The sequence below is a fragment of the Hoplias malabaricus genome, chromosome 10 (genome assembly GCF_029633855.1).
Source record: "Hoplias malabaricus isolate fHopMal1 chromosome 10, fHopMal1.hap1, whole genome shotgun sequence".
Classification (NCBI taxonomy): Eukaryota; Metazoa; Chordata; class Actinopteri; order Characiformes; family Erythrinidae; genus Hoplias; species Hoplias malabaricus.
Genome location: NC_089809.1, coordinates 22,841,121 through 22,868,547, shown reverse-complemented (window position 1 = coordinate 22,868,547; position 27,427 = coordinate 22,841,121). Strand labels below are relative to the sequence as shown.

The 27,427-nt window shown below is 38.3% G+C and overlaps 3 protein-coding genes across 4 annotated transcripts in view; 2 read left to right on the top strand and 1 right to left on the bottom strand.

Moving 5' to 3' along the window:
- LOC136708747 (soluble guanylate cyclase 88E-like) overlaps positions 1-9,170 on the top strand; it is a 53,352-nt gene extending 44,182 nt beyond the window's left edge. For both annotated transcript variants that reach the window (XM_066683512.1, XM_066683513.1), the window contains 13 exons: positions 77-168; positions 306-563; positions 1,284-1,425; positions 1,892-2,017; positions 2,229-2,349; positions 2,583-2,712; positions 4,240-4,386; positions 4,618-4,764; positions 5,136-5,292; positions 5,516-5,625; positions 5,815-5,904; positions 6,110-6,228; positions 7,327-9,170. In XM_066683512.1, the coding sequence (XP_066539609.1) occupies positions 77-168; positions 306-563; positions 1,284-1,425; positions 1,892-2,017; positions 2,229-2,349; positions 2,583-2,712; positions 4,240-4,386; positions 4,618-4,764; positions 5,136-5,292; positions 5,516-5,625; positions 5,815-5,904; positions 6,110-6,228; positions 7,327-7,690 (2,003 nt within the window). In that variant the 3' untranslated portion in view covers positions 7,691-9,170. The remainder of the gene's footprint in view (positions 1-76; positions 169-305; positions 564-1,283; positions 1,426-1,891; positions 2,018-2,228; positions 2,350-2,582; positions 2,713-4,239; positions 4,387-4,617; positions 4,765-5,135; positions 5,293-5,515; positions 5,626-5,814; positions 5,905-6,109; positions 6,229-7,326) is intronic.
- Positions 9,171-12,588: 3,418 nt separating this feature from the next.
- tnfaip8l2b (tumor necrosis factor, alpha-induced protein 8-like 2b) lies at positions 12,589-20,556 on the top strand. The gene is made up of 3 exons (XM_066682385.1): positions 12,589-12,782; positions 15,654-15,973; positions 19,211-20,556. The coding sequence occupies exons 2-3, from the start codon at positions 15,656-15,658 to the stop codon at positions 19,451-19,453; spliced, it is 561 nt and encodes a 186-aa protein (XP_066538482.1). The 5' UTR covers positions 12,589-12,782; positions 15,654-15,655; the 3' UTR covers positions 19,454-20,556.
- Positions 20,557-20,806: 250 nt separating this feature from the next.
- lysmd1 (LysM, putative peptidoglycan-binding, domain containing 1) lies at positions 20,807-27,418 on the bottom strand. The gene is made up of 3 exons (XM_066682384.1): positions 27,232-27,418; positions 26,023-26,330; positions 20,807-25,290 (listed from the first exon to the last, which is right to left on the bottom strand). The coding sequence occupies exons 1-3, from the start codon at positions 27,415-27,417 to the stop codon at positions 25,140-25,142; spliced, it is 645 nt and encodes a 214-aa protein (XP_066538481.1). The 5' UTR covers position 27,418; the 3' UTR covers positions 20,807-25,139.
- Positions 27,419-27,427: the final 9 nt, after the last annotated feature.

The following is a 27,427-nucleotide window of genomic DNA, read 5'->3' as shown; positions in this document are numbered from 1 at the left end:
CAACTGGAACCACCAAAGTGTTTTTACTTAATCATTTGTGCTATTACACAGAGTAACTGTAGTGACTGCTCTGCAGGGCAACTCTCTCAAGTGGGCAGACAATTTTACAACACAGATATTGAAGTGGAGATTCTGTCTAAAGAGGAGACAGAGAAAATGACATATGTGGTAAGTGTCTAAAAAACTGAGCGCAAGATCCAGAACTTGGTCCACTACTTTTTTTTAAATGAGAAGTACAAATTAAAAAAAAAGGTAAAAGTTCCAAATTAATATTAGTGTATCTATCCACTTCCACACTTCCATAGGTGTATAAGATGAACTTTGACAATGCTGCCTTTAAGCACCGGATGCCTCAGCAGAAGACAGCCCCTGGTTATGAGAAACTCCCCATGAAAAGGGGCATCTTTTTCGACATGTTTCCCTTTAGTGTGATATTCCGCAGAGACATGACCATGTACCGAATTGGAGATGGTCTGAAGGAGGTATTCTCTGATCTGCAGGGCAAAAAAGTCAATGAAGAGTTCACCCTGGTGCGGCCCATGCTGGAGTTCAGCTGGGATAATGTAAGTGTGAAGCCACAGGCAAGTGTGTTTCACTTAAGAAATTATAACAAGTTCTTTAAGGTTTCTTTAGAAAAACAATGGGTAAAACAAAACTATGAGAACTCAGAACCATTAGTTGAATCCATCAATGGTCCTTATCCATAGAGTTCCAAAATGTTCATAGTTGGTGGAATCTACTATATATTTGCATATATTAGATGCAAGGGGCTCAGATGCAGTGGTGTCATCCTTATCTTTTCACAATGAATATATCACATTTTTTAGACTGTCAGTGCAAGATGTAATACAAGAAAGGGCACTTCATTTCTAAATCACCACTGAGATATACTCTCTTGCTGACTCAAAGATGCTCTATAGTTTTATGAATGTGATTTACATCTCATTTGCCATCTTCATGTGAACTGAATAACTGCTAAAAAATGAAAGGCAGAATATTTCTGTACACTTGTATAATATCTGTTGTATGGAAATGTGGTATAAAAGAACTAAATGGTCCATAGAACAATGAGAACAGTCTTTAAAGGGCAAAAATGAGAAACGATGAAAGCAGCTGTGTTTTAGATGAGTTCTTCTGGAGAAAGAGTCTGAGCACACAGCGTATCTGTTGCTACTGACACATGAACTCATTCAGCTACTGCTGAGGCTACTGATCAGCAGGCTGCACAGGATCTGTATGTGTACTCAGCAGCGAAACATTCAATACTGTGTGCCTCTTCTCAGATCTACACTCACCTCAACAATGTGTTTGAGCTGCTGTCAAAAGCCGTCGTAGAAAGTAAGCAGAAGGTCAACATCCCCAAACTCAGCAAAGAAGAACTGGAGGAAAAGGAGGAGAGCGAGAAGCCAAAAAAGGAAGAAAGAGGTAAACATTTTGCCTTCACTTTGAAATCTGGTGGCAGAGTGTAACATGGTGAATATTTTAGCAACAAAAAATGAACTTTCCCAGAACATTTCTGAACACCGTACTTGTTCAGAGCAGGGTGGAATACTTTTGAAAAAGTAGCGATGGATTAGTGCTCAAAATATTGTCTTGAATACATTAAGAATACAGTGAGAGTAAGGCATATGGTGATATCTATATTGTCGCTGTCTAATTAAAACATGTCATTTTTTCCTAGCTGCAGTTCTACATATTGTGTGAAAGTGTCATGATGAATGAACCAATAACAATTCTCCAAAACAAATTGGAATTAAATATTTTTACAGTTTTTTTTCCTTCTCCTGTAAAGTTACTATTTTGGGAAATACATGTTCTAAATTGGACAGCGACGATATGACACATAAATGGTTATGCAAGCAGCAATGTTTTGCTTCCTCTCATCTACCAGACATAAAAGTAATGGAGGAGATGAAAGGATCAGATCAGGAGTACAACAGCACACTAACCCAGTACAACAGCTCTGCTAACTCTGGTGGAGAAGACATCGAACTGCTGGCCTTCCAGACGGTCACTGGTTAGAAACTCTGTCACAACCCCTATTTTATTAACCACCATGATCAGCTGAGAGTAATATTCATTTGCTGTCATACTGCTAGCAGACTGGAAGCTAATTGTCAAATAATCCTTGGAAATCTTCAACAATGTTTTTTTTTTTTTTTTTTTTTTTTTTTTTATTAATGTCTAAAAACCATGTCTCCAAAGAATTATTTTCTTCTTATGTCTAGGTAAGTGCAGTGAAACCATATTTGAGGATATGCGAGAGCCCCCCAAGAAACCGCTTCATTTGAAAGGCCAGATGAAATATGTCCCTCAGTGGGATTCCTTAATCTTCCTTGGAACACCCATGTAAGTGTCCACTGCTTCCACAATGTTCATATCACAGTATGTCATGAATTGTTTCTTTATATTCCATTCCTATTATACAGATTGATCAAATCAAGACTAAGGACTTTACCATTACTTGATTCCATTTTAACTCTCTGGAAGGAGGAAGAAAACGGTGCTGTTAAGAAACCCTGCTTGACACAAATGATGTTACAGAAGACTTCCTCTGTGTATATTTCCAATTCTCTTTTCAGTATTGAAACGGTGGAAGACATGATTAAAATGGGTGTTTACGTCAATGACCTCAACCTGCATGACTCCAGCCGAGAGCTCATTCTGGCAGGAACTCAGCAATCAGCCGAGCTGCAGCTGGCTCTAGACCAGGTTCCAATATTTTGTTCTCAAATTCATTGCAGCACTTAAGATAAAGCTTCAAATTAATCTCTTACAACATAGATATTACTGGGCTTATTATTCATAAGAAATGCAGTGTTGTCACTTTTCACTCATTGTCTCACCATAATTAGAGGTTTTCTAAAATTTAAACGGAAGCTAAAATAAACGCATTTTCCATTCAAGTTTGGACCCATTTTCGGGGCTTTTTAACAGGAAAAAATGGAGATGTTGTCATGGAGGTTTTGTCAAAAGATGAATATAGTGTTCTATATGAAGTTTGCTAGGATGACCACACAAGATAATATGAAATGGGGAAAAGGAGTCCAGGACGAAAATAAATAAATAAATAAATAAAATAAAAACATAGTGCACATCTTGATATTAAGGGTTGTAAAAAATAAAGACAATCTTGAAATCCTGATTTCTTTGCATTTTAATCTTTTAGAGTCTTTTAAATGTAAAGACTCAGATCTTACATTTAGTACAATATTACAGCAATTACCAAATCAGCTTTATGTCACATTAAAAATATAGCACAAATTAAACACTCCGTCCTAAAAGGACCATAAAAGTCTCAGCTCTTTGAAAATGCTGCAGAAACAATCCTAACAGGGACTAAGTATGCAGAGCACATTAATCCAGTTTATACAGGCTTCCTCCTAGCTCCAGAATTGATTTGAAAATGTTCCTGCAAGCTTATAAATCACACCAAGGTTAAGGTCCAGAATACATTTTTGATACACTTAAAGAATATAAACATTGTCTGTCCCTCAGATAAATAGAGGCTATTAGTGCCTAGGATAAGGTACAGTAAGACAGCATTTACCTTTTTTATGCAAACAAAACTGGGAACAATATTCAGAGAATATTATATGCAACTCACATTTTCACTCTATTTGTGTCATTTTCCTTAATTGTTTGAAGTGCAATTTCCATATAAGGTCTATTTTCTTTTGATTTGATTTCTGCTGGTTATGATTCTATTATCTCTTTATTTGATCATCTTTTCTCACATTTTCTAACCGTGTAAAGCAATTAAAGCAATATTTATGCATAAAGTATATGCTTTACAAATACATTTCCCTAATGCTGAATGTGAAACTACAGGAGGTCCTCGGGTTACGTCAGTCCCGAGTTACGAGGTTTCGTAGTTACGACATATCTCCCATTTACTCTATAAAGCCTTGTTTCGACTTAAGCGGTTTTGCGTCGTAAAGGTCGTAACGCGAACTTCGTGTTTGGTGTGCGCGGCGGAAGAATACACGGTTACGCGGCTCGGGACCGAGGATAGGATAAGTGCTTACAATATGTTATTTACGTACATTATGTACGTATGTTCCGACTTGCACCGAAAATTGGTTTACGACGCGACCTAGGAACGGATCAACGTCGTAAGTCGAGGATCCCCTGTATATATATTATGGACACAGACAATTTTCTTTCAACTGCTTATTACCTTATATTGTTTACACCTGCTGTAAAGCTGTGTGTGTGAATGTATGTGTGTGTAAACAGGAGCAGCAGAAATATGCCCAACTACAAGAGATCATTAAAAAGCTGGATGAGGAGAAGAAGAGAGGTGACTCGCTGCTGTATGCCATGATACCAAAAGCTGTAGCTGACCGACTGCGCAAAGGCATCACAGCCTTAGAGACTTGTCAGGTGCATATACACACACGCGCACACACACACAATTCTGCTGCAGCTCAATTATACACTAGCTTTATAAGATTTACATAACATGCCACTGGCCTTCGCCTTACCATCGTACCTGAAATTCCTCATTAGCTACCCTGGTTAAAGAAAGCTTATCATGAATAAGAAAATGATCTTGTTCATTATGATTCTGTTGTTTCTTGTGGTTGAATCTAACCCTGTTTGTTTATTACCCAGGTGTTCCCAGACGTGACCATCCTGTTCAGTGATGTAGTGAAGTTTAATGAGATCTGCATCCACATCACACCTATGCAGGTGGTGGACATGCTCAATGAGATCTACATTGTTTTTGACACTCTCAGTGAGAAACACAATGTCTACAAGGTAACATTGGCTACAAAATAAAAAATAAGAAAAAGCTTGTTGACCAAATGCATGAGCACATGGATTTCTAACCTCCTCAGTATTGTTGCCCAATTAAGAGTTTGTTCTAGGCTTCAGAGAGAAACTAGCCACTCAGTAGAGCATGGCCTGTTATCCTAAACTATGTTAAAGAACAGTTATACACAATGTTAATAGCACAGAGTAGATCTAAAAATACACAGTGAAACCTTCCAGAAAACAGTACTACAATACAAACCTTTTCTTTGATAGCAAAATACCAAGAAATGTAATGGGAGTCCTTAATTACTGTGCCAGCATAACTGTCAGTTAAATGACAGTAATTTTGCCAATGTGATCACTACTGTTCTCAGGTGGAGACAATTAGGGATGCTTACATGGTGGTGGCTGGAGTGCCAAATAAAACCACATTTCATGCCCACCATATCTGTGATATGGCCCTAGACATGCTGAGCTCCATTGACCACCTTAAAGATCCCTCAACTGGGGACAATATTCAGATCCGTGTTGGTAAGTGTACAATGAACGCTGAGATGGTAAGTGCTCTGTATTTCTGAATAATAGTCCTCATTTCAGCTACTTCACATGACACTAAAACAATATTGATTTAATTCAGTTTAAATTTAACATAGCTGTGCACCATGACATCTTGTAGATGTTCAAACCCCTTGCTGATGGAAAATAAATGTGAAAATTTAAATGGTGACAAGTGCTTTTGTGTTTTAAATCCCAGGAATCCATTCTGGAATGGTGGTGGCAGGGGTGGTGGGGCTGAAGATGCCACGATACTGTTTGTTTGGAGACACAGTGAATACTGCTTCTCGCATGGAGTCAAACGGAGTGGTAAGGGATGGTCTAACTGGGCTGCCTCAATAATAACCGTTTCCTCATTTATAAATAACGAGGCAACCCAGAAGGAGGTGGTGTGGCTGGTCCCAGGACAAGCAGAGGATTAAGAATGTTAATCACGTTAATTTGAATGGGAAGTTAATTATGGATGTCCTGTTTATCAGTGTCTTTCTGTGTGTTTAGGGCATGCAAATCCACATTAGCCAGACCACCAAGGACCACTTGGAGCATGAGCCATATATCATTGAAGAAAGGGGCAAGATTTTCGTAAAGGTACATATTACTCTACACTGACAGCCAGCCTGCTGAGCACCTAATTTGAATCTTTGGCTCCCAGACACCAATACAAAGAGACAGTTTGGTTTTTGGTTTTTATTGTATTGTGAGAGTTGTTTGAAAATTAAAGAGTTGAGAAATCTTTTATTTTTCTGTTTTATGTATGACAAGGAAATCATTCAATAATAGTTTTCTGTTTAAGGGCAAAGGATACATGAAAACTTACTGGTTGAAAGGGAAGAAAGACTTGTCATTTAAGACCCCAGCTGAGCTTCGGTACAGCAGCGAACAGAAGGACTCTGAAGATAGAAGCTCGAATGGGTGAGTAAAATATTTAGCATGCGCTATATAGGTCAGAAAAGAATAGTATAGAACACAAACATACAATACTATAAAACAGAACACAACACAACAACAACAACAACAGAAACAAATATAATTTAAGAGAACAGTACAGAAAGTAATAGAACGCACTAAAAAAAAAAAAACACATGATAAAATAATACAATACAATAGAACCAAACAGTAAAGGCCCATGAACAGAAAATGTCTAGAACAGAGACATTGCTATTATGTTTCCTAGAATCAAAATGTGTAAACATGCAATATACGCTTTGTGGACACCTAGAGTGACCAGATCTGAGATGGTGAAAAAGAGGACACGTCTCCGGGGGGTGTGTATGACTACAGACTGACCAATTAAAGGTTTACAGAGAAGGTTATCTACCAATAATGGTAGCTCTACTGTCAGACCGTCCAATCAGAAGATTTTAGGCTACTTCACCACTCCTCCTTCTCACTCAAGCAAACCAATCGGAGTAGGGGAGGGCGGGACTAGTTTGTGAACAAAACACTCCTCCAAGTTCTATGTAAGCTCTAGAAAAACAAAATCCCGGACGTTTGTGAAATTCCGCCCGGATATTTTTTAAGTCTAAAGAGGACATGTCCGGGTAAAAGAGGACGTCTGGTCACCCAAGACACCACCTCATGTCCATGAAATTAAAAACATTAAGGGGCATTAAGAACATTAAGGGGCATTTTCCAGTTTCACTGCAGGAACATCTAGTCCTCCAGAAAGATTTCAGACACGGGGATCATAAGCTGAGCTGCTCCAGCACTTTTCATGTAATGCATAAATACTGAGGTTTTAAAAGCTGTGTGTGTACAGCTGAACCTTTGTGTGCCCACCGTGAGTGAATATGTAAGTGGGTTTCTACAAATGTTTGAAGATATTGCATACATAAATATATGTTTAGATTTAGAGTTAAGCAGCCAATGTGCTTAATGAGGCTAAAGAGACTTTACATTTCTACACACTTATCAATCTATAATAAGTTCCTCTTTACTGGCAACACGCAGAGCTATTGTTAAGTCACTAACAATGCTTGTTCCCTTCTCTTTTCTTCTCACTGCCTGCAGTTCCACTTGTACTAGCACCAAGCACTCTAACTCCAATACAAACATTCTGAATGAGGAGCAGGCAGAAGGCAAACCCACCCTTAAAGACCTGCCCCCTGACACACTTCCACCGCTGGAGGGCACTACGGACGCAAGCACAGTCACTAATGAGCCTCAGGACAAAAAGAAGGTCAAAAAAAGTAAGCACAACAAAGGAGGCCAGACAGAGAGTGCCTCTGGTAATGTACAGCAAAACTCTCCCCCTGCTGGCAGCCAGAAGAAGACAGGCCTTGTGCTTAATAACAGAAAATACAGCTTCAGAAGCCAGTGCGCTAGAATACCAACCAACCTGCCCATGCGCAGTGCAGCCTGCACTCTGATCTGAGTAGCCATCCAACATGAATGAACTCATCAAGAACAGTAACATAATCTAAAACCAGCCAAAATGTGGACTTCACTAAGGCCTTAGAGAAAGGAAAAGTGTGAATTTACTCTATATATATATATATATATATAGGTTTTCATGGAGATTTACATTCAATTTTACACCTGTTGACTGCTAGTGGCCTCAGTACTATAACCACAGCAGTATGTTAATACACTAACTAAAAGCACCTGGCAGAGCTGTATGGTTCACTGTTGGTGTGCTAGTTTTCATGAAAAACTGGGCCCATGGATTTTTGATCTATATCTATTTCCAAATTTAGATCCCTTTTACTAGAAATCTTGCATAGTGGCACACCACCTTTTTAAATGGAAACATGATACTGGTAAAGTAATCTGTAAAGTAAAGCACAGAGTACAGTATATACCAGCAGTATATTATTAAAAACACAGAAATACATCCAAATATGTCTATATGTTTACAAACCATAGTGCAGAAGATTTCTTTATGCTATTAAAAGAGCCTTAAACATATCAGGGAAAGAGAGGTGCTTAAATGAGCAGACTATTAAGGGTCCAGTGGGATTCATTCAGTATGAAATATATACTAATACATTTTTGATTCTGTATTGACTAAAGATTAAGCCTAATCCAGTGCTAAAATTAATTTCCAATGCAGCTTCACCATTCAATGTGCAGTTTAGGCCAATACCAGGCTTAAACCATGTCTGGGAGACTGACCCTTAGAATGTAGAATAGAGACACCTAAATTCACTGGCCACTTTATTCACTACTCCTACATTATATATACATTCACATTCTGTGACTGTCTATTCCATCAGCTACACTAACCATAGAGGTACTCTTTGTAGCTCTGCAACTACAGACCAGAGTCCATCAGTTCATTAGTGGTCAGGACCTCTACAGGACCACCACTTACTTTGCAGTGATTTTTAATTTGGTGGATCATTCTCTGCACTGTGGTGACACTGGCATAGTTGCAGAATAATAATGTGTATGTACTGCACAAACAGATGATACAGAGCAGCTCTGCTGGATTTAAAAATCTCTGGCACTTCTAGACTGAGAACAGTACACCAACCAAAATATTTTGCCAAAAGCGTTCTGTAATCAGTAACTGACCACTGTTGAAGGATTAACAGATGAATAAAACAGTGTACTCTGCATGTAGTTTTATGTAATGTGTTACAGTTTTATGTTGCACCTTTTGAGCTGAAAAATGACACTTCTTACTGACGGGGGCAATTTGTATAGAGTAAATAAAATGTACTTAACTGATGAACTAATATTACAAGGTGGGCAGCAAATCCATTCATTCATTCATTATCTGTAACCGCTTACCAGTTCAGGGTCGCGGTGGGTCCAGAGCCTACCTGGAATCATTGGGCACCAGGCAGGAACACACCATGGAAATGGTCTGGGCAGCAAGTTCTTAATATATATTTGACAGTGGGTGTTTAAAAACTGGGAGCACTGCTGAATTTGATCCACATATTACTATAAATACATACACAGGTATACTTTAAAGTAACCAAATGCACTTATTTAGAGAGTTATTTGTTTACTTTTGGACATATAACATATGTGTATGTATTAATAATGGTACATTAATAAGAAAAAAAATTATATATATATATATATATATATATATATATATATATATATATATATATATATATATATATATATATATAATGTATTTTATTTTAAAATGCACCTCTTCATTATAAAAGCTGTTGCAACTGGAGATTGAGAAGTTGATGGAGCTTCCTAAATTTATCAGAGGCAACTTTACAGCTATCTAATGGAATCAGCGCCACAGCAAAGACATTATGAAACAACATTTATACAGAGAACATCCTGTCCATTTCTACACTTTGCACAAAACACCTTTGATAAATAAGAAAAAACTGCACATTTAAAATGTAAAAATCTGAATATTTTGGAAGAACATTGTACACAGATGGAGCAAACAAACAAACGAAAGAGCTGTATTGCAGTAGTTAATCTTGTCACATTTTGGGAAACAAAACTGCTTACTTTCCTTAAAACGCCATACACAGTGTGTGATTTTGTTTTTTTAACTTGATATGCATAATTTACATATAATTCCTAAATACGATACAAATAATTAATAAAGACTAAATTGAATATTTTCAACACAATTATACATTTAGGAGAACAAAAATTATGGGAACTAAGCATTTTGAAGGAAATAAAAATGGGAAGAAAGCAATTTTATATCAGTTACGTGCTTTAATAGGAAATGTGAAGCAGTGATTTAGGACTTTAGTTTTGCCAAGAACAAATAACATTTTCCTTCAGCTGAGCATTGTCTTCTATTTTGTCTTCACATGTACAGAATTCTCACATTGTCTCTCTATTTTCACGCTCCAGAGTATTTCTCAGGCTTGGTCTCGGATTGGTTTTCTCATTTCTGCTTTAGCATTTTGTAATAAATTCCAAATTGCCAACGTATGTCTTTAGGATTTTTTTTATGTCCAGTAAGCAGCTTAAACTGGGCTTTCTTTACATGGATTTCTCAAATAACTGGTGAATCTCATTCCCTTTCTAGAAAAAGCAGGGGAGTGCTGGCCCTCTCTGTTACCTTATAGACGTAATCAACTATGGTGTATGAGTAGCATATAGTAATGTATGTGTGTGTGTGTGTGTGTGTGTGTATATATATATATATATATATATAATTTTTTTAACACAAATGAATATTTATGAAAACTGAAATATTATGTAATAAATTCCTTATAATAATTCCTTATTACATAATACATATTATGTAATAATCTCCTTATTACCTTGAGAAATTGTAAACCAGCAATAGATTTTTAAAAATCTCAATCTTCTGAGGCTGGGAGTCCTAGAGAGCAACAGTCTGTGTGGGTGAGCCCCCTCTTTTCAGTCAGCCTGCTCACAGTGCTAGCATCTTACAGCAGATGTGACCAATCTGGGCAGTTTACATTCTCTCAAGGCCCATAACCTCTCAAGGCTGGTGTCACCGTGTGCCATTGGAGAAGACTCACTGATAGGTGAAATTTGCAATGAGCAATTAACTAGAAAATACAGCAAAGTCTTGGGGACACCTTTTTTGACTTAAGTGGATGGATACTGGAAGTATACAAATTATTTTAAAAGTTTCTGAATACTTATTTTCTCTCGTTGTCTCACAAACTCTGCTGATATTTTAGGGTGATTAAGCATAGATTATCCGAAACTGAATGTGACCTCAATAAATGTGCATGCTTACAAAACTCCAACTAAGCATGCACAGATATTATCTTTATGCAAAACATTTTAACACATAAAGGTTTGCACAAGAAACACAAAGTATGAAACATTATATAGACTGTTGATATATTATGGTAATTTATTGTGCCTTCATCACCCAAATGTTCAAGGTTCAAGCAAAACTAAGTTTTTGTAAGCAAAGTTAGAGGTAAGCAAAACTTTAAGCTAGACTGTGGTACATCACCACGCACATATAGTCATGTCAGATGTCACTCAATGATAAAGAGGAAGCTATCAGGAAACCATGTAAGCCACACTTCCTGTCTGTTGCCTTGGAGATGGGCCTAATTCCGCAGTTGCCCTCACTCTCCCTGCTTTGCTGCTCTCTTTCCGAAGCGCAGCACAATCCTTATCTCAGAGCAGAGGGCTGATCTTCAATCATTTTCCTGCCTGCAGTAATCTTAAGTTAATACCATCACTAAAGTACTGGACAGTTTGCAAAATTGTGCATGCTGTACATACAGACAAATGAGAAATCATTCAAAAACAGCTCTCTTTTACCAGCTTTTATGTATATGAATACTTTCACAGAATTAATAAGACATCTCAGAGGAATCATCGACTGAGCCTGTCAGATCTAAAACACAGCAATGTCTAATACAGCAGTTAGCCGGTTTTGTAGAACTGACTAAGCTGACCACAGTCTGAGTCTGTAAACAATCATTGGCTAATGACCAGCGCCAGATGTTTACAGGTCTTTTATAGAGATTGGCTTTGGTCCAGATGGTTGCAATTCAGATAATAGCCAGATAAGCAGCCATCTTTGGATTGCATGTGAGAGGTATAATATTAAATGCCTTGTGCATAAAGTAAAGCCTGCAAACATACTTTAACCATTCTGTTCTATGTGCTTGTATTTCTCAGTTTTAAGAGCAGGTTGCGTAAAACAGCAGCCCTTGTTGTTCATTAACTGCCTTTGGCAACAAAGTACCCATCAAGTGTCATTTGAGTTTAGTGATCAATAGAAATGCTGGTTTCCCACAAATCTCAGGGATTGTGGTGCCTTTTGAAGGTCCACTAATACACTGTCAGTGAACAAAGTGCTAAGAAATTACACAGATATGAGACATTAGCCTGTAAATACTTTGTTTTGCACCAACATGTTCTAGCTAGAGTCATGTCATGTCAAACACTGGACTGTTTTTTTCTAGAAGTACTAATAAATATCCTTCCATTTTCATTCAAGTTTTGTGTTCACAATTGCGCTGTAAAACACGTGCTGCTTCACTTGGCCGGCCAAAAGGGTAAATGCGAGTCAGACCACAATGGTGCAGTTGACTATGGCCACATTCCAGTAACAGTGGCCACAAAAAAGAGTAAAGCCCTCCCTTTTTCAATGACCTGCATCAATGGATTACTGCTAAATTCTTTACAGGGTTTCACTTGTTAGGACATGCAGGGGCGCTGTCAGCAGGTTACAGAGTGAGAGAAAAGGGTGGAAAGAGTTTGTCTGTGTGTGGTGAGAGAGAGAGAGAGAGAAAGAGAGAGAGAGAGAGAGAGAGAGAGAGAGAGAGAGAGAGAGAGAGAGAGAGAGAGACATGTACACTTAGGGGTGTGTCTTAGACAATTAGTTCCTCAAGGAAGTACAACTCAAATTATCTTGACACAGAGCGGCGAGCAGATCAGAGAGTTTGTCTTAAGGATTTTGCACTGTTCCCGCCTTGTCTGAGGACAATATTTAATCTCAATATAAAACCTGGATATTAATCATCTTGATCAGAGGAGGACAGATACTTGACAGAGAGGAGGGAGGGCAAATAAAAACACAGGTAAGATCACACTACACACACGTCTCTCACTGCTGACCTATGGCCTCACCACAGACATCTCAAAAAGAAAGCGCAAGTCCAGAGACAGATGTGCTATCAGTGAGCATACTTTTGAGGCCTCACACTTCTTTCTTTTTCTTTTTAATTCAGTGTTTAACATGAATTTGAAAGCATTTATTGAGGGGAAAAAAGCAGAACACCACAATACCTTAGGAATGCATGAAAATATGTACTTCTATAATTTGTTACTCTACGTGTAAAAGTTATTGTCAACATTGCAACCGGTTTTACAATGTGTTGTGCTCTTGCATTCACCTCCCACTGCCACTAATAATCTGAAGAGAATACATCCTGTGCTTAAGCTGTAACAGGTACTATATCCTGTCTCCTCTGTCATGGCCTGAGAAGATAGATTCACATGCCGCCATTTGCTATTACACAATCACATTTTAAACAGTGGAGTTTCCCCATTCAACACTAACCTAATTATGTGAAGGTGTTCTTTCTGGTGTACAGTAGTCTTTGCCTGAAAACTGAAGAGCACTTCTAGTCTTAGATCTGACTCATGGTCTTGTGAAATGTGCTGAAAAAAGGGGGGGTTGGTAACTCTGCCGCTGCCTAACAGATCAGAGTTTCACTTCCTTTATGAACAACTAAGTACATTCCTCAGCTTTCTTACGAAAAACAACCGTGCTGAGAGTAAAAGAATATGACACACGCACACATGGAGGGTCTGTGCTTACCGTAGCATAGAACAAACATTCCCCATGCTGCCAATGTGCGCTGTCACTTTCACTCACATGGAAACAACACAATCAAGCACTAAAAAAAACTGAAAAAAGATGACATATGCCCACGTTACTCTTTGCATTCTTAAAACTAAAGGTGCCACAAAGGCATAGATGAAGTGTTTTGGAACGGAAGGTTGTTTAAATGAGATTTTTTTTTACGTAATCTCAGAATAAAGTAAGGGTTCTAAACCATTAAAAGATTTAAGAGTTAGGGGCTGTCACACATTTGTATGCAAAGACACAGAACCTTCCATTTCATTTTGTCAAACCTTCCATTGTAAAATGGGTGGCAGTTCACTTAAAAACTAGGCTCCAGCCCCCTGTCTCAGGCAGCCTACAGCAGGTTATGACCTGTCCCTCTGCTGCTGTCAGTGGGGCTGCCTCTGCGGCCTGCAGCTTTGTAATGACAGGGTTAGTGCTGCTACCTTCTGCACCATGCACAGTGGGACAATAGTCCTCCTCTCATCCTACAAAAGCAACAGGCTCTGCCTCTCCAAAGGCACCGACATATGCGCACACGGCCCTAGGCTATGTGCTGCAGTCATCCCTGGAATTCCAAGTATTTACCTCGCCTGTGGATAATTGTCCAGTCAGATCACTCCATAACAGAAGTCGTCAGCATGGGCCAGGTTCTCTGCTAACCTTTAGTGATGATTGATCAAGGAATGCCCTGGCCGTGGGATTTCAAAACTTTCTTTGACCATAGAGCAACATAATTTAAAATGTAAAGTAGTGTGTCAGAGCTCACCCTTAATTAAAGTTCATTAAAAAAAAGATGAAATCAAATAGAAGGCTCAGATCTATAGAGGGAATATTGAAACCAGAGCCATTGCCAAATCTGTTTGGTCAGAAAATGCAACAAATTGTAAATTGTAAAAATGTTAAATATGAATTTCATGAGAAATGAAACACTTGAACATAATGGTCACTGTACTGGGGAACTGGAGAAACCAACATGGTTAAAATTGATAGAGCAGTTTTGTTTTCATGCTCAAAAGTGGAAATTCAAGGGTGGGCCAACAAACTGGCTCAGTTTTTCCGTTCAGTATTTAATTTGAAAGATGAAACATAGTAAAAAACGAATCCTTTAAATAAGAAAAAAGCAGAGATGAGAAGAGTAGGGGCATGGCGTAGCTGGCACTAACATCATGTAGTGTCTTTCTTGCACTTTTTAAGTACAGTTAAAAAGCAAAAGAAGCATGTATTCACAATACATAAAATTAAGCATTGATAATCAGTACCCTAAAAGGCTTATACGAGAACATGGACAAATCCAGGGTTCTTGGTACTTTTTTCTCCTGATATGGAGATGCTCTTAATCTTGAGATGCATGTGGAAACTTGCGTAAGCTATGCAATCAGCTTTTCTTTTGTACTTGTCTTTGCATGCTCTCTGAACTGCACCAACTCAAAACGAACAGCAGGACAAGTAGCTCAGCTTGCTGTCTTCCACTCTCAAAGATTTGTCCTTCTAGTTTAGAATCTAAGAACAGGACTTTAGCTGTATCTTGTGTGCATCACTGGTAGAGTACTGTTTTGATATTTAGTGAACAGCTATGGAAACAATTTGAAAGAGAGGTAGCAGATTTTAAAAAAGGGGAAAAAAGAGATAATCCTTGGTGATGACAAGTCTTTACTTTTGTTTACATGATGTTTTGACACTGATGAAATCCTTTAGGGTGAAAGTTTCCCCTCAGCATTTGGTTTTTACAATGAGGCCCTAAGGGGGTATCCCCATGGGTTGAAAATCTCAGTAACTCAGTAAACAAACAGAAGAAAACCGGCAGTATACAAAAGATGAATCCAAGCATTGTGTTCATTTTAATGTAATGTTTTTTCTAAAAACCTTAAACTGTAGATATTTTCTGATCCACATCTATGTGATATACCTGCACATGTGCTTTTACATTCCTTTTGCAGCAGTTTTCAGGTTTTTTTAATGTTGATTTATTGAGCTGTCCATATCCAGGGCATGATAAAAATGGAATGAGAAATGGAAGGAATGTAACTGACCATGTGATACGATTCTCCATTTCAAACAAGTGTACTTACTTCTCTTTCTCTAACTTCCCTTTCTAAAGAAATGGAGAACTTCAGCTCCAAGGACTTGGCCATGCAGGCCCAGAAAAAGATTCTCAGCAAAATGGCCAGCAAATCAGTAGCGCAGATGTTCATTGATGACACCAGCAGCGAGATTCTGGACGAGCTGTATCGTGTGTCCAAAGAGTTCACGGGGAACCGCAGTGAGGCCCAAAAAGTGATTAAGGACCTGATTAAAGTGGTAGTGAAGATTGCCGTGCTCTTCAGACACAATCGTTTCAGTGAGGAGGAACTCAGCTTAGCCCAGACCTTCAAGAAGAAATTACACCAGGGAGCCATGACAGCAATCAGCTTCCATGAGGTAACTATCCCTATCTCACGAGCTGGCAACATCACATCTCAGTGCCTAAACCTAACGTACTCCTTTTTATCTTCCTTATAATGAAGCACTTTATAGCTGGTAAATGTTTTCTCCATCGCACTGTTATATAAATGGTACAAACAGGTCCATCAGAACTTAAGATTCTTGTTTTCGTTCCCAGAGAAGCCTTCAAAGCCTATTAGGTATGTCAAAACACCATGAATACCACAGTGCTTTGTTAAGCCCTGCTTCAGGATCCCTCCCAAGTAACGCCCAATTGTGCACATGGCATGTGTACCAGATTCACATTCTACTACACGGAGAAGCATAAAAACAGCAGGCCAGTACCATCCAAAACACATTATGAGTCAGACTTAAAAACATAAAGCTGGCTCATAAGGCACATTCTTAATATGCATTTTTTTTCACTCCCTTTGCAACAAAGATTCCAAGGCCCCTGTTAACATTCCCCAAAATGCTCCTAGGGGCCATTAGGTATTCCTTTCCTATAGCAATGCCTAATGAACTCCATGCATTGTAATCCGTGCATTGTTTGGCACGACTGAGGACAGCTGACTGACAGTTCAGAGTGATGTAGCCTGTGTATCCTGTCATGTTATTCTTTAACAGTCTCTTTCATGAAAAATTGGGCTTTGACCAATAAAAGAGGTATTAGCTTGACATTTACATTTATAAATATATTTATAAGCAATATGTTAAACTTTAGTTAATGAATAAATTGTGTTGTTGGCTTAACCACTCTCTTAAATGACAGCCATGTGTCACCTCACAAGATTAATTTGTTCCTGAGGATATGAGAAATTCAAAGGAGGAAAATGTTTGTTTTTAATATCCTGCCACTAGATATCAGTATCAGTATGGCACAAACCAATGTGTGCCTTGTTGTATATTTGTAACCCCTTTTTATGCCTTTAGGTGTAAATACATGTTAACAGAGCACGTTATTTAGGGTGAGACTCAGCAGGGTTGAGCACATGACCTTGCCAAAAATGTCAAATTTTCATTTTGTTTTAAAATGTATGACAGCTATGCAATAATTTATTGTAATAATAATGATAATGCGCAATTATTTGTCATTGAACAATCATATGTGTCTTCCACATTTAACCCATCTGTGCCTGTGAACACACACCTAGAGAAGGCGGACAGCCATCCCCGGTGCCCGGGGAGTGTTTCAGGGTTCAGTGCCTTGCTCAAGGGCTCTTCAGCTATAGATGTTCCTGCCAGTACTGGGGACCAAACTGGCGACCTTCCAGTACCAAACCTGGTCTTCTAACCATTAGGCCAAGGCTGCCCTATATGTGGTAATATAGCTACATAATACATGAAGAACTAACAAATATAAGTCATTTGTGGCTATTTGTTTAATTTGTTAGCAAGAGCTTTGTTGTCCTGTGGAAGAAGACAAATATTGTTCATGCAGGTTTTCTCTCTTCCTGTGTGAGCTTCTTGTAGGCTGAACCACAAAAAGGAAGCAGGCACGCTGCCAGCGCTGACAGAATTGAGTTCATAGGTAGAAAAACAAATATCTTGTGTTTTTGGGTCAATGTCTGTTTCAAGCACTTGCGTTAAAAAAATTTCCCTTGGGGTCTTAATGAAACATCTGTGACACATTTTGGTCAAAATATCACAAGGATCGAATAGAACAGGAGCATTCTCCCCCTGTCTAAAGAGCCCTGGACAGAACAACAGGTTTCAGCGTCTGTTCCTTTAAATGAGAATGAGCACAGTTCAGGAGTGAGGAGCGAACAGCAGAAACACTGGTGTTTACCTATTTTTGCTTTGCTCTTTTTCTTCTGTTCTTGTTTTTAAAATATTTAATCAGGACACTTATTTCTCAACTCAAAGTGTTAGGGTTAGGGTTGCTCTGTTTAACCTCATCTTTGCGCGCACACACACATAAATGCGAATCCAGCACTGTGATTGGACATACTCAGATGTGGGAGCTGGATAACAAAAAAGGTGACTCTGCACACTACATAGTGCAAGCATCTCCGTATGGTTGTATGGGTTATCTGTTTTGTGAGTATGTACGTTTAAGTATTTTCCTCCACTGTTTTTCCCCACTTCTTGTCCAATGCCTACGATTGTGTGCTGCTGTAACAAGTGAATTTCCCCGATGTGGGATCAATAAAGTCAAGTCTAAGTCTAAGGATGCAGCACAAACTCAGAACGACTCCTAATCTCCCATGTTTTATGACTCAGACCAAAAAGAGACAGCTATTTGACAGCTTGTGGGTTAGCATTCACTCAGGAACCACAAATTAATGGGTTAATGCACTGAAACCTGACTGTTGTGTCCCCTTTAAAAGGAGCTTGACTATGACTCTTTCAAAACCGTAGCAATGAGAATTTTATTAATTTAGACTTGTCTCAAAGACATTTGCTTTACATGTCAATATCTAATATGTGACTCACAGACTAGGTATCCTTATAACCTTTACATTCTGAACTTGAAATCAATCATGAACCATTTTCTGAATTAGTTTTAGTGTGTTTTATTACATACATATTATACACACATTTTCTTGCATAAATACCATAATTTAAGTTATTTGAAGGCTTTGGAATTATGGGACATAACAGTGCCCAGTGTTAATATACTTTAGATTTTAAATGGATGTATTTTGCTGCTTGGGTCCTTATCTTCTAATTTTATTGAAAAATAAAAAATTGGTTTGGGACCCAGTGTATTTAGAGTTTTATTTCATACTGTTTCCTGCAGCGTGATATTTCAGATGCCATTCTGCAACAAGTAAACAGCACATCGGGTTAACAGAAGTGAAAATCAATAACCAACATTTCAAACTCCAGAGTGATCCACTCTCCAAGTGATCTTTATATAAATGATAGTATTTTTTGGTAATCATGTTGAAACCTTTTCAGTAATTTTTAATAATGCATACTACGTGACAAACTAGTGTTCTGACAGAACTATAATGACTTACAATTTGCTTCATACTAAATGGTGGTTAGCTTTTATGGCCTTGTTTTATGATGCTATCCGACTGAAGCAATATATTGATTCAGGTTTACACACATGTAGTCTTTTTTTTTTACAATATACAACTCATATTGTAAACTGCTTATAGTATTATTACAGCATGTAGGTGTGTGGCAACCAGGTTGGGTCAGACCTTCATGTATATGCTATATTTACTCTTAAACTAATTATTTACAAAGAAATTCTCTATATGTCAATCTTCTCTGCTTCAGGTTGAGTTCACCTTTGACAAGGCGGTGATGTCAGAGATTCTAACTTCATGCAGAGACATGGTACTGAAGCTTGTGGATGCACACCTAACAGCAAAATCCAAGGGACGCATCAACCACGTCTTCAACCATTACTCGGATGTTGAGCTTCTTACCAAGCTTTACAATCCAGAAGGCCCATTCAAGTCTCATCTCAGCAAAATCTGCAAGGGACTCAACAAACTGCTGGAGGAAGGAAAGTTATGAGAGCATTGTGCCTGTGAGACTCTTAACAGAATTGCTTTAAAGAGACCACCAAGGTGCTGGAGCGGAGCAAAACAAGACAAGAGACCTAAACTCTGAACACACGGTGGCTAAATTTTATGACAGCCTCTTTGGCCTTGTGATAGCTCAACACTGAAAAAATGAAAATCACATTTCATGATACGAACTCCATCATCGTTACTTTTTTTTTAACTAAACCAATGGAAACAAAATGAGAATTAGTTTTTGTATTTAGTGTGACAAGTTGTGTTGAACAGAGCTTTTAGGGATCACATTCATTTTCCAGCAGCTACTAGACTTTCATACCCTGTTATACAATATCTATTTGATTGTTAAGTTATATGAAAAGTTTGGGAACCTGTTGTAATTTCTGTTGTACCACACAAGAACATTAATTGTAAGAGGCAGACTATGAGTCGATAAGGAAGAAGTTAGTTTTTATACAGCAACACATCCTTCAGTTCCCAAAAGCCAACAGTAAATTGTCCTAAAACTGAAGGAAAACGTTTCAGTGTAAATTACCCTAAAAGCAAAGACAGATCTAAATTCAGAATTATTCAGTGAATAATTATATTATTAACATTTTAAAGCCGCTTCTTGGCAACAATACATACACTTCCAGAAGATCCAGTTTCATACACATCCAGAAGATGTAATATATAGGAATTTTTGGGAATGCACAATACATAAAAATGGCAAATCACATTCTCCTGGACCATACAACTACACCCCATCACTGCCACCTAGTGCTAGTCTGATACAAATTTAATGGTATTTGCAGAAGGGTGTACTTGCACTAAACACAAAGAAGTTTCAGTGACTCATTCTGTAGCCGTGCATAAGATGGCAGCAAGGCATAATGGGAAAGATCATTTAAATTTAAAAGCCTGTTTCTGGACTGTGTCCTCCCAATTTTAGAGAATTCTTGTTCCTAAGACACACAAAACACATACACACACACTTCAATTTGGAAAGATGTTAGTTAATGTATGATGTGATCAGGGAAAACACTGAACAAAGCAATGTATGATGCTTCCTGGATCAGGGTCAGCACTCGTTTATATAATATAAAGGATGGAATAATTTATCTGTTTTCATTGAGTCAAAAGAACATTAACTAAACATAAATAACTGTCAGAAGGCAGTTATGACAAATCATCAAATACATATCACTTGTGTTTCTCAATAACCAGAATGAAGTGAGAATTCAGTAAATTAACCAAGTCTTTCAGCCTTTCGTTTATTTTTCGTTATTATAACCATGAGCGCTTTGTTCATTGAGACGATGGCACTTTCAGAATTCTGCCAGTTACATTCTGATTGGCTCTGTGTACATCCCCGTATTGTTTTGTACTGGCTCTGCAACTGGTGCAATGTGAATCACCTCCTTCTATACATCATGCCAAAATATCAAGGAGTCTGGTGCCTTTCGCTATTTAATGGGTCCAAGAATGACCTACTAAAGCAGGCAAAGAAATCTGACTGACACGCAAAAGGACTAAACACAAGTCTGCTATTTTGGCATGATGTGTGGAAGGAAGCGATTCACATTGAACCAATGCCCATACAAAACGGTACACGGAAGTGTGTATGCACAAACAGAAAGCCAATCAGAATGCAACTGGCAGAATTCAAATAGTGAGGTCAGGCTTGTGCACTGAAGGTAACAGGATGTTTCTCAATACAAAGTATGTAAAATTCGAACTATCATACTTTGTACTACAGACTGGGTGAGTTTGAATTGTGAGTACAAACTCCTGAGGACTGGAAGACGTTGTATGGTCATTCTGTATTTGGAACACCAGCGTACTTGATGAGTCATCGTCTAAGTGGCAGGAAAATAGTCAACACACTGAAGTTGGTGCGAAATGCATTCAGGGATATCTGACTCTCTTCAGTCTACAGAAGTTACGTCCCAGTACATCCTCGATAATACCGGTGGAGGAAAAACACATTACACTGGGTATTACAACTGTACTTGGCTAGATGTGGACTTTTAAATGGAACAGTACTTTGGCTTCGACTGTTGACGTTTCCCAAGTCCACAAGAACAAAAGTACAGACAAGAACACATATTGAGAAACAGCTTCAGATTCTCTATCAACTAGTGGGCAGAGTGTCTGTGGCTGAGGCTACAGGTGCATCTCAATAAATTAGAATATCATCAAAAAGTTATTTCAGTAATTCAATTCAAAAAGTGGAACTCATATATAGATTCAGTACAGAGTGATCTATTTTAAGCATTTATTTATTTTAATGTTGATGATTATGGCTTATAGCCAATGAAAACCCAAAATTCATTATGTCAGAAAAATAGAATGTTATATATGACCAATTTAAAAAAAAATAGTACAGAAATGTTAGTCTACTGAAAATATATGTACAGTATATGCACTCAAAACTTGGTCGGGGCTCCTTTTGCATGAATTATTGCATCAATGCGGTGTGGCATGGAGGCGATCAGCCTGTGGCACCGCTGAGGTGTTATGGAAGACCAGGTTGCTTTGATAGCCGCCGTCAGCTCGTCTGCATTGTTGGATCTGGTGTCTTCCTATTGACAATACACCATAGATTCTCTAAGGGTTTAGGTCAGATGAGTTTGCTGGCCAATCAAGCTCAGTGATACAGTGGTTATTAAACCAGTTATTGGTACTTTTGGAAGTGTGGACAGGTGCCAAGTCCTGCTGGAAAATGAAATCCGCATCTCCATGAAGCTTGTCAGCAGAGGGAAGCATGAAGTGCTCTAAAATGTCTTTGTAGACGGCTGCACTGACTTTGGACTTGATGTAACACAGTGGACCAACACCAGCAGATGACATGGCTCCCCAAGCCATCACTGATTGTGCAAACTTCACACTAAACTCAAGCAGCTTGGATTGTGCCCCTCTCCACTGTTCCTCCAGACTCTGGGACCTTGATTTCCAAATGAAATTCAAAATACTCTCAGGTAATACGTTTCTGACATTGTCTCTGGGTCATGAGTGGCTTGACACAAGGAATGCGACAGTTGTAGCCCATGTCCTGGATACGTCTGTGTGTGGTGACTCTTGAAGCACTGACTCCAACAGCAGTCCACTCTTTGTGAAATCTCCCACAAATGTTTGAATGGCCTTTTCTTGACAATCTTTTCAAGGCTGAGGTTATCCCTGTTGCTTGTGCACCTTTTTCTACCAAAGCTTTTCCTTCCACTCAACCATTAAAATGCTTGTATACAGCAGGAAGGTGTCAATGACTGCCTTCTGGACATCTGTCAAGTCAGCAATCTTCCCTATGACTGTGTAGCCTAGTGAACCAGACTAAGGGACCATTTTGAAGGCTTATGAAAGCCATGTGTTTTGTGTTGATTAACCAAATTTTCTGAGATAATGACTTCTGGGTTTTCATTAGCTGTAAGCCATAATCATCAATATCAAAAGAGATAAACACTAGAAATACATCACTCTGTAATTAATCCTTACAATCTACGAGTTTCACTTTTTGAATTGAATTACTAAAAGAAATAAACTTTTTGAGTATATTCTAATTTATTAAAATGCACCTCTATTAACCAGTTTCTGTTCAGCCACACGGTTTGTCCCACTTCTGAATATCACAATCCAATCAGCAATAAGTTTTATACAGTCCCGTCTCTGAGTATCACAGTCCAATCAGCGTTAGGCATTGTCCCATAGAGTTCTGCTTTTTCGGGCTGTTTCAAGATGGTGGAAAATCACATCTGACTGCTTTCATTGACCCTCATGTTAAGGCTCTATTTTTCATGCTGCAGAAATTTCAGTTCATTTCTCTGGGAGGGCTCACCCCAAAATGCTTTTGTCATATACAACATGAGGTTCCAGATGGCTCCTACAACATTCCTTATATTGTTACTTTGTAGTGAAGTATATAGTGCATAGGGCAGTGATTAATTTCAAGCACAGACTATCCAGAGCAGCCAGACCCATGTAGAGCAGCTAGCAACCTGGTCAATATGGCTACCAGAAACTACCATTCTGGTAGTATACTAAAATATAACGATATCCGAAGACTGGAGAGTGAAAAAAGTATAGAGTTATATATATATATGGATATTGATAAAGCTGGACTCTTCTCAAAATATTTGTGATGGGCGGCCAAATTAATTTGTTTATGACCACAGTTGATTGTTCAGTCAATAAGTTTATTTAGCTATCTGCAAATACTGTACAGTATGTAGATAAAGAGAAACTTTGTTTTAAGCTTTATGAATACAATGGTTACTAGTGGTATATGAGATGACCACAGAAACAAAACACAAAAATGTTAGATGGCACTGTCAAGTTAGTTTCCTGATCCCAAGCATTCCTGAAACTAAACTTGTGCTCTGCATTTCATGGACTTAACATGCATCATACATACGCATACTTCCTCCGTATACCATCTGAAAGATTAACATTCCTTCAGAATATAGGTATCAGAATGATCTCATTTAATGTATATTTGTCCTTGAAGGGCCATAATATTATGTGCATGTGCATGAGAATACTAACAAATCAAAATCATATATTTGTGCAAAATACTTTAATACCAGCTGTTCATTTGTGTCTGGTGTAGATACTGTTTGATTTTCAGATTGTTGGATGGTATTACATTGTTAAAAAAATTGCACCCTTTCATACACATGTTCATATCACCTAGTATAAATAAGAATCAATTCCCTTGGTACTGATTGGGTCATGAACTGTTTCAGTATAAAATGACTCTCACTCTCTTTCAAATTATATGCAGCACTATTGTTCATGAACATCATCACTGAAATTCTGAGCATACACAAAAGTCAGATTTATTGTATATTTGCCAAATCTTTTAAAAATTTGATGCCTGCAAAACAGCAAGCACCAGATAAATACACATGAAACTTTTAAACTACATGCCAACCTGTAATTACCAATTAATCACTAATATATATATATATATATATATATTCACCATTAACTCCTAATTACAGAAAAGGTGAAAACACTGAGGCAACAGCAGGTTTGCTTTATCACAGTTGTTGACAAGTGTTTTACAAAGCAGGATTCTCGCTTTTTGAAATGCCACCCTGGCAGTCTAGCAGCTATGTAACAAAAACAAACATACATATGTAGCTATCATATGTTAATTATTTTAATCAGGATTTTAACCATTGTTTTTACCAAATATATTTCCACTTTCCACATTTCCCTTAAATTCTGACACAATCTGCATAGGACGACAACGTGTTAATAGTGTGTCTAAACCCAGAAATTCAGTTAATGCAAAATTTGCTGTGTAAAAAAAAAAATGCCTGATTAGATAAATGTTAATGTTTTAGTGAGGTAGAGGCTCTGATGGCCAGCAAACAAGTACGGTACACGATGGAGGCAGAGAACAGAAAATAAAAAGAATGAAAAATGTAATACTGTTACACAGTATGAATTGCAATACAACAAATAGGCAAATGGCTAGTGCCAGCATGACCTAACAATAGCTCAGTATCAGTGCACATCATATACACAACCAAATAATCCTGTAGTGCATAGATGCTGGTAGTCTGTGCATCCAACACAGTGCCAACATTTCTAACGCATGAAATTAACAAATCCTCAACAAAGCCACCCTCAAATAAAATGTTTTTCCTTCATATTCAAATAATTGACAGATGCCAGACCATTTGATATAACCGACAATGTCAGAGCTGGAAGATCTCATCTTCTTTGTTCCTCATTGTCTTTGTACGTTTGGTGGTTGTGAGAGGCACAGCCCCCAGCACAGCCTGGTGACACTTAGAAGAGGCACTGGAGTCCTGGCTGTTGTAAAGAAGTTGTTCCATTGACGAAAACCTTAAAAATATGTATATTAAAAGAGTTAAGCCAATGACTTGTCATTAATGAACTTACAACATCTGTAAATAAATGCAAACCTCTAATAATAAATCACCTTCCTGGGTTTCAGTGAACAAGCAAGAGACACCTGAATTGCATTATCCAAGGTTATTTATAAACTCACTGCCTTTCCTAAGGGTGGTGATAACAGCAAATACTTACTTGACCAAATCAGGATGCAGAGACACATAACCGTGTTAAAATATTAAATTAAGTGTAACTGAAAAAGTGTTGGGCGGCACGGTGGCGCAGCAGGGAGTGTCGCAGTCACACAGCTCCAGGGGCCTGGAGTTTGTGGGTTCGATTCCCGCTCCGGGTGACTGTCTGTGAGGAGTTGGTGTGTTCTCCCCGTGTCCGCGTGGGTTTCCTCCGGGTGCTCCGGTTTCCTCCCACAGTCCAAAAACACACGTTGCAGGTGGATTGGCGACTCAAAAAAAAAGTGTCCGTAGGTGTGAGTGTGTGAGTGAATGTGCGTGTGTCTGTGTTGCCCTGTGAAGGACTGGCGCCCCCTCCAGGGTGTATTCCTGCCTTGCGCCCAATGATTCCAGGTAGGCTCTGGACCCACCTCGACCCTAAATTGGATAAGTGGTTACAGATAATGAATGAATGAATGAATGAAAAAGTGTTTGTGTATAATTTGGCAGATTAGACTAACACACAGAAAATCATCTATAGAAATAATTTACTTACTGTTTATCTCCCTCTTGACATGTCTTTACAGCTGCTTGTTTTGACTGATTAATCAAACTATCCATCCTTTTTAAATAGTCAGTTGGAGAAAGGTCTGAAGTAACTTCAGGGCTTTTAAAGTCTGTTTGGCCATTCCCACTGGGAACTTGTTGATGTAAATTACTCTGTTTCTGACTTGGCACATCTTCAAGTAGCTCACTCTCACTGGAAAATGACAGCGACTCTGTCAGTATAGGGATGTAGAGGAACTTCTTCAAGAATATTGAATCATTGGTGTATAGTCTGTTTGCCCGTTTAATTTGTTCCATCTGCAGAAGGTGAAGAACGTTATGGAGATTAGAGCAAAAGCAACACTCTGACAAAGAATAATAATTGTATAGCCAGTTTTAAATATTTTCTAGAAATTAAGTTCTTTTTAGACACCAGAGGTGCTGAATCATTCATTCATTACTCTATTAGTCAAGGCGACCTCCAGTGGCCAAATAGACAAACAACAATAACAAAGACAGCCCCATCCAAAGTGGTTTTTCAAACTGGTATTCCTATTTTTATGTTGTGTTCTACATATTTTGCAGTTAAAGGTGATGTTCAGAATATTTGCACATTGGAAACTGGTCTAATGTCTTTACAAAACCAGTTAAAAAAAAAAGGGGGTTTCGGTTTGGTAGGCTAGGCCTTTTCTCTCTCTCTCTCTCTCTATGAAGTGATAGAAAACCATGAACCTGAGGATATTGATCTAAACCTGCTCCATAGGTGGGATATATTTAGTTTTGCTGCTTTAGATTACTTAAATCTGGGGAGACAATTAACTGCATGAAAGTAAATACAGACCATTTGTAATACAAAACTAAGCATCCCGAGTTACAAATGAGTTTCTGTGGCATTTCAAATAGTGAATAAAAACAGTACAGACAAGTTAAACTTAAGCCACGTGCAAACAACTGTCATTTTCCCCCTCAAACACATTGTTCCACTTTAAAAGATGCTGTCCTTCTGAATGTAAACAAACCAGAGAGAGCAGCTGTTCCCCATAATCATAGATATTAATTCGGTGAAAATGAATTAAAATAGTCTAGTGCATCCTTAAAAGATTAATTAATAAAGTAGCTCCGGGTATTTAAAAACAGCACTTTTTTCAAATGGAAATTACAACGTAAAAAAAAATATGAATCGTTCAGCCCAAGAGCCCCACTAAAATTCCTTACTTACAGACACCCCATATTTCAGTGACAGTCCTTGAAGAGTCTCTCCTGGTTGAACCTCGTGTTGAATCCGTCGTTGTCTGGCTGGCGATAATGAGGAGGTCACCAGACTGCCGTAAGACTTTGTGCGTTGTCCACGAAGGAGCCCGTGTGCTCCAGTTAGTGAAGACGATACGTTACGGTCCGAGGACATGGCGGGTCTG

Excerpts from the sequence above, each read along its gene's own strand:
- tnfaip8l2b (XM_066682385.1), top strand. The coding sequence starts at position 15,656 with ATGGAGAACTTCAGCTCCAAGGACTTGGCCATGCAGGCCCAGAAAAAG. Across the intron at positions 15,974-19,210 it reads CAGCAATCAGCTTCCATGAG|GTTGAGTTCACCTTTGACAA; the intron begins GTAACTATCCCT and ends TCTCTGCTTCAG.
- lysmd1 (XM_066682384.1), bottom strand. The coding sequence starts at position 27,417 with ATGTCCTCGGACCGTAACGTATCGTCTTCACTAACTGGAGCACACGGG. Across the intron at positions 26,331-27,231 it reads CACTGAAATATGGGGTGTCT|ATGGAACAAATTAAACGGGC; the intron begins GTAAGTAAGGAA and ends CACCTTCTGCAG. Across the intron at positions 25,291-26,022 it reads TGTCAAGAGGGAGATAAACA|GTTTTCGTCAATGGAACAAC; the intron begins GTAAGTAAATTA and ends CATATTTTTAAG.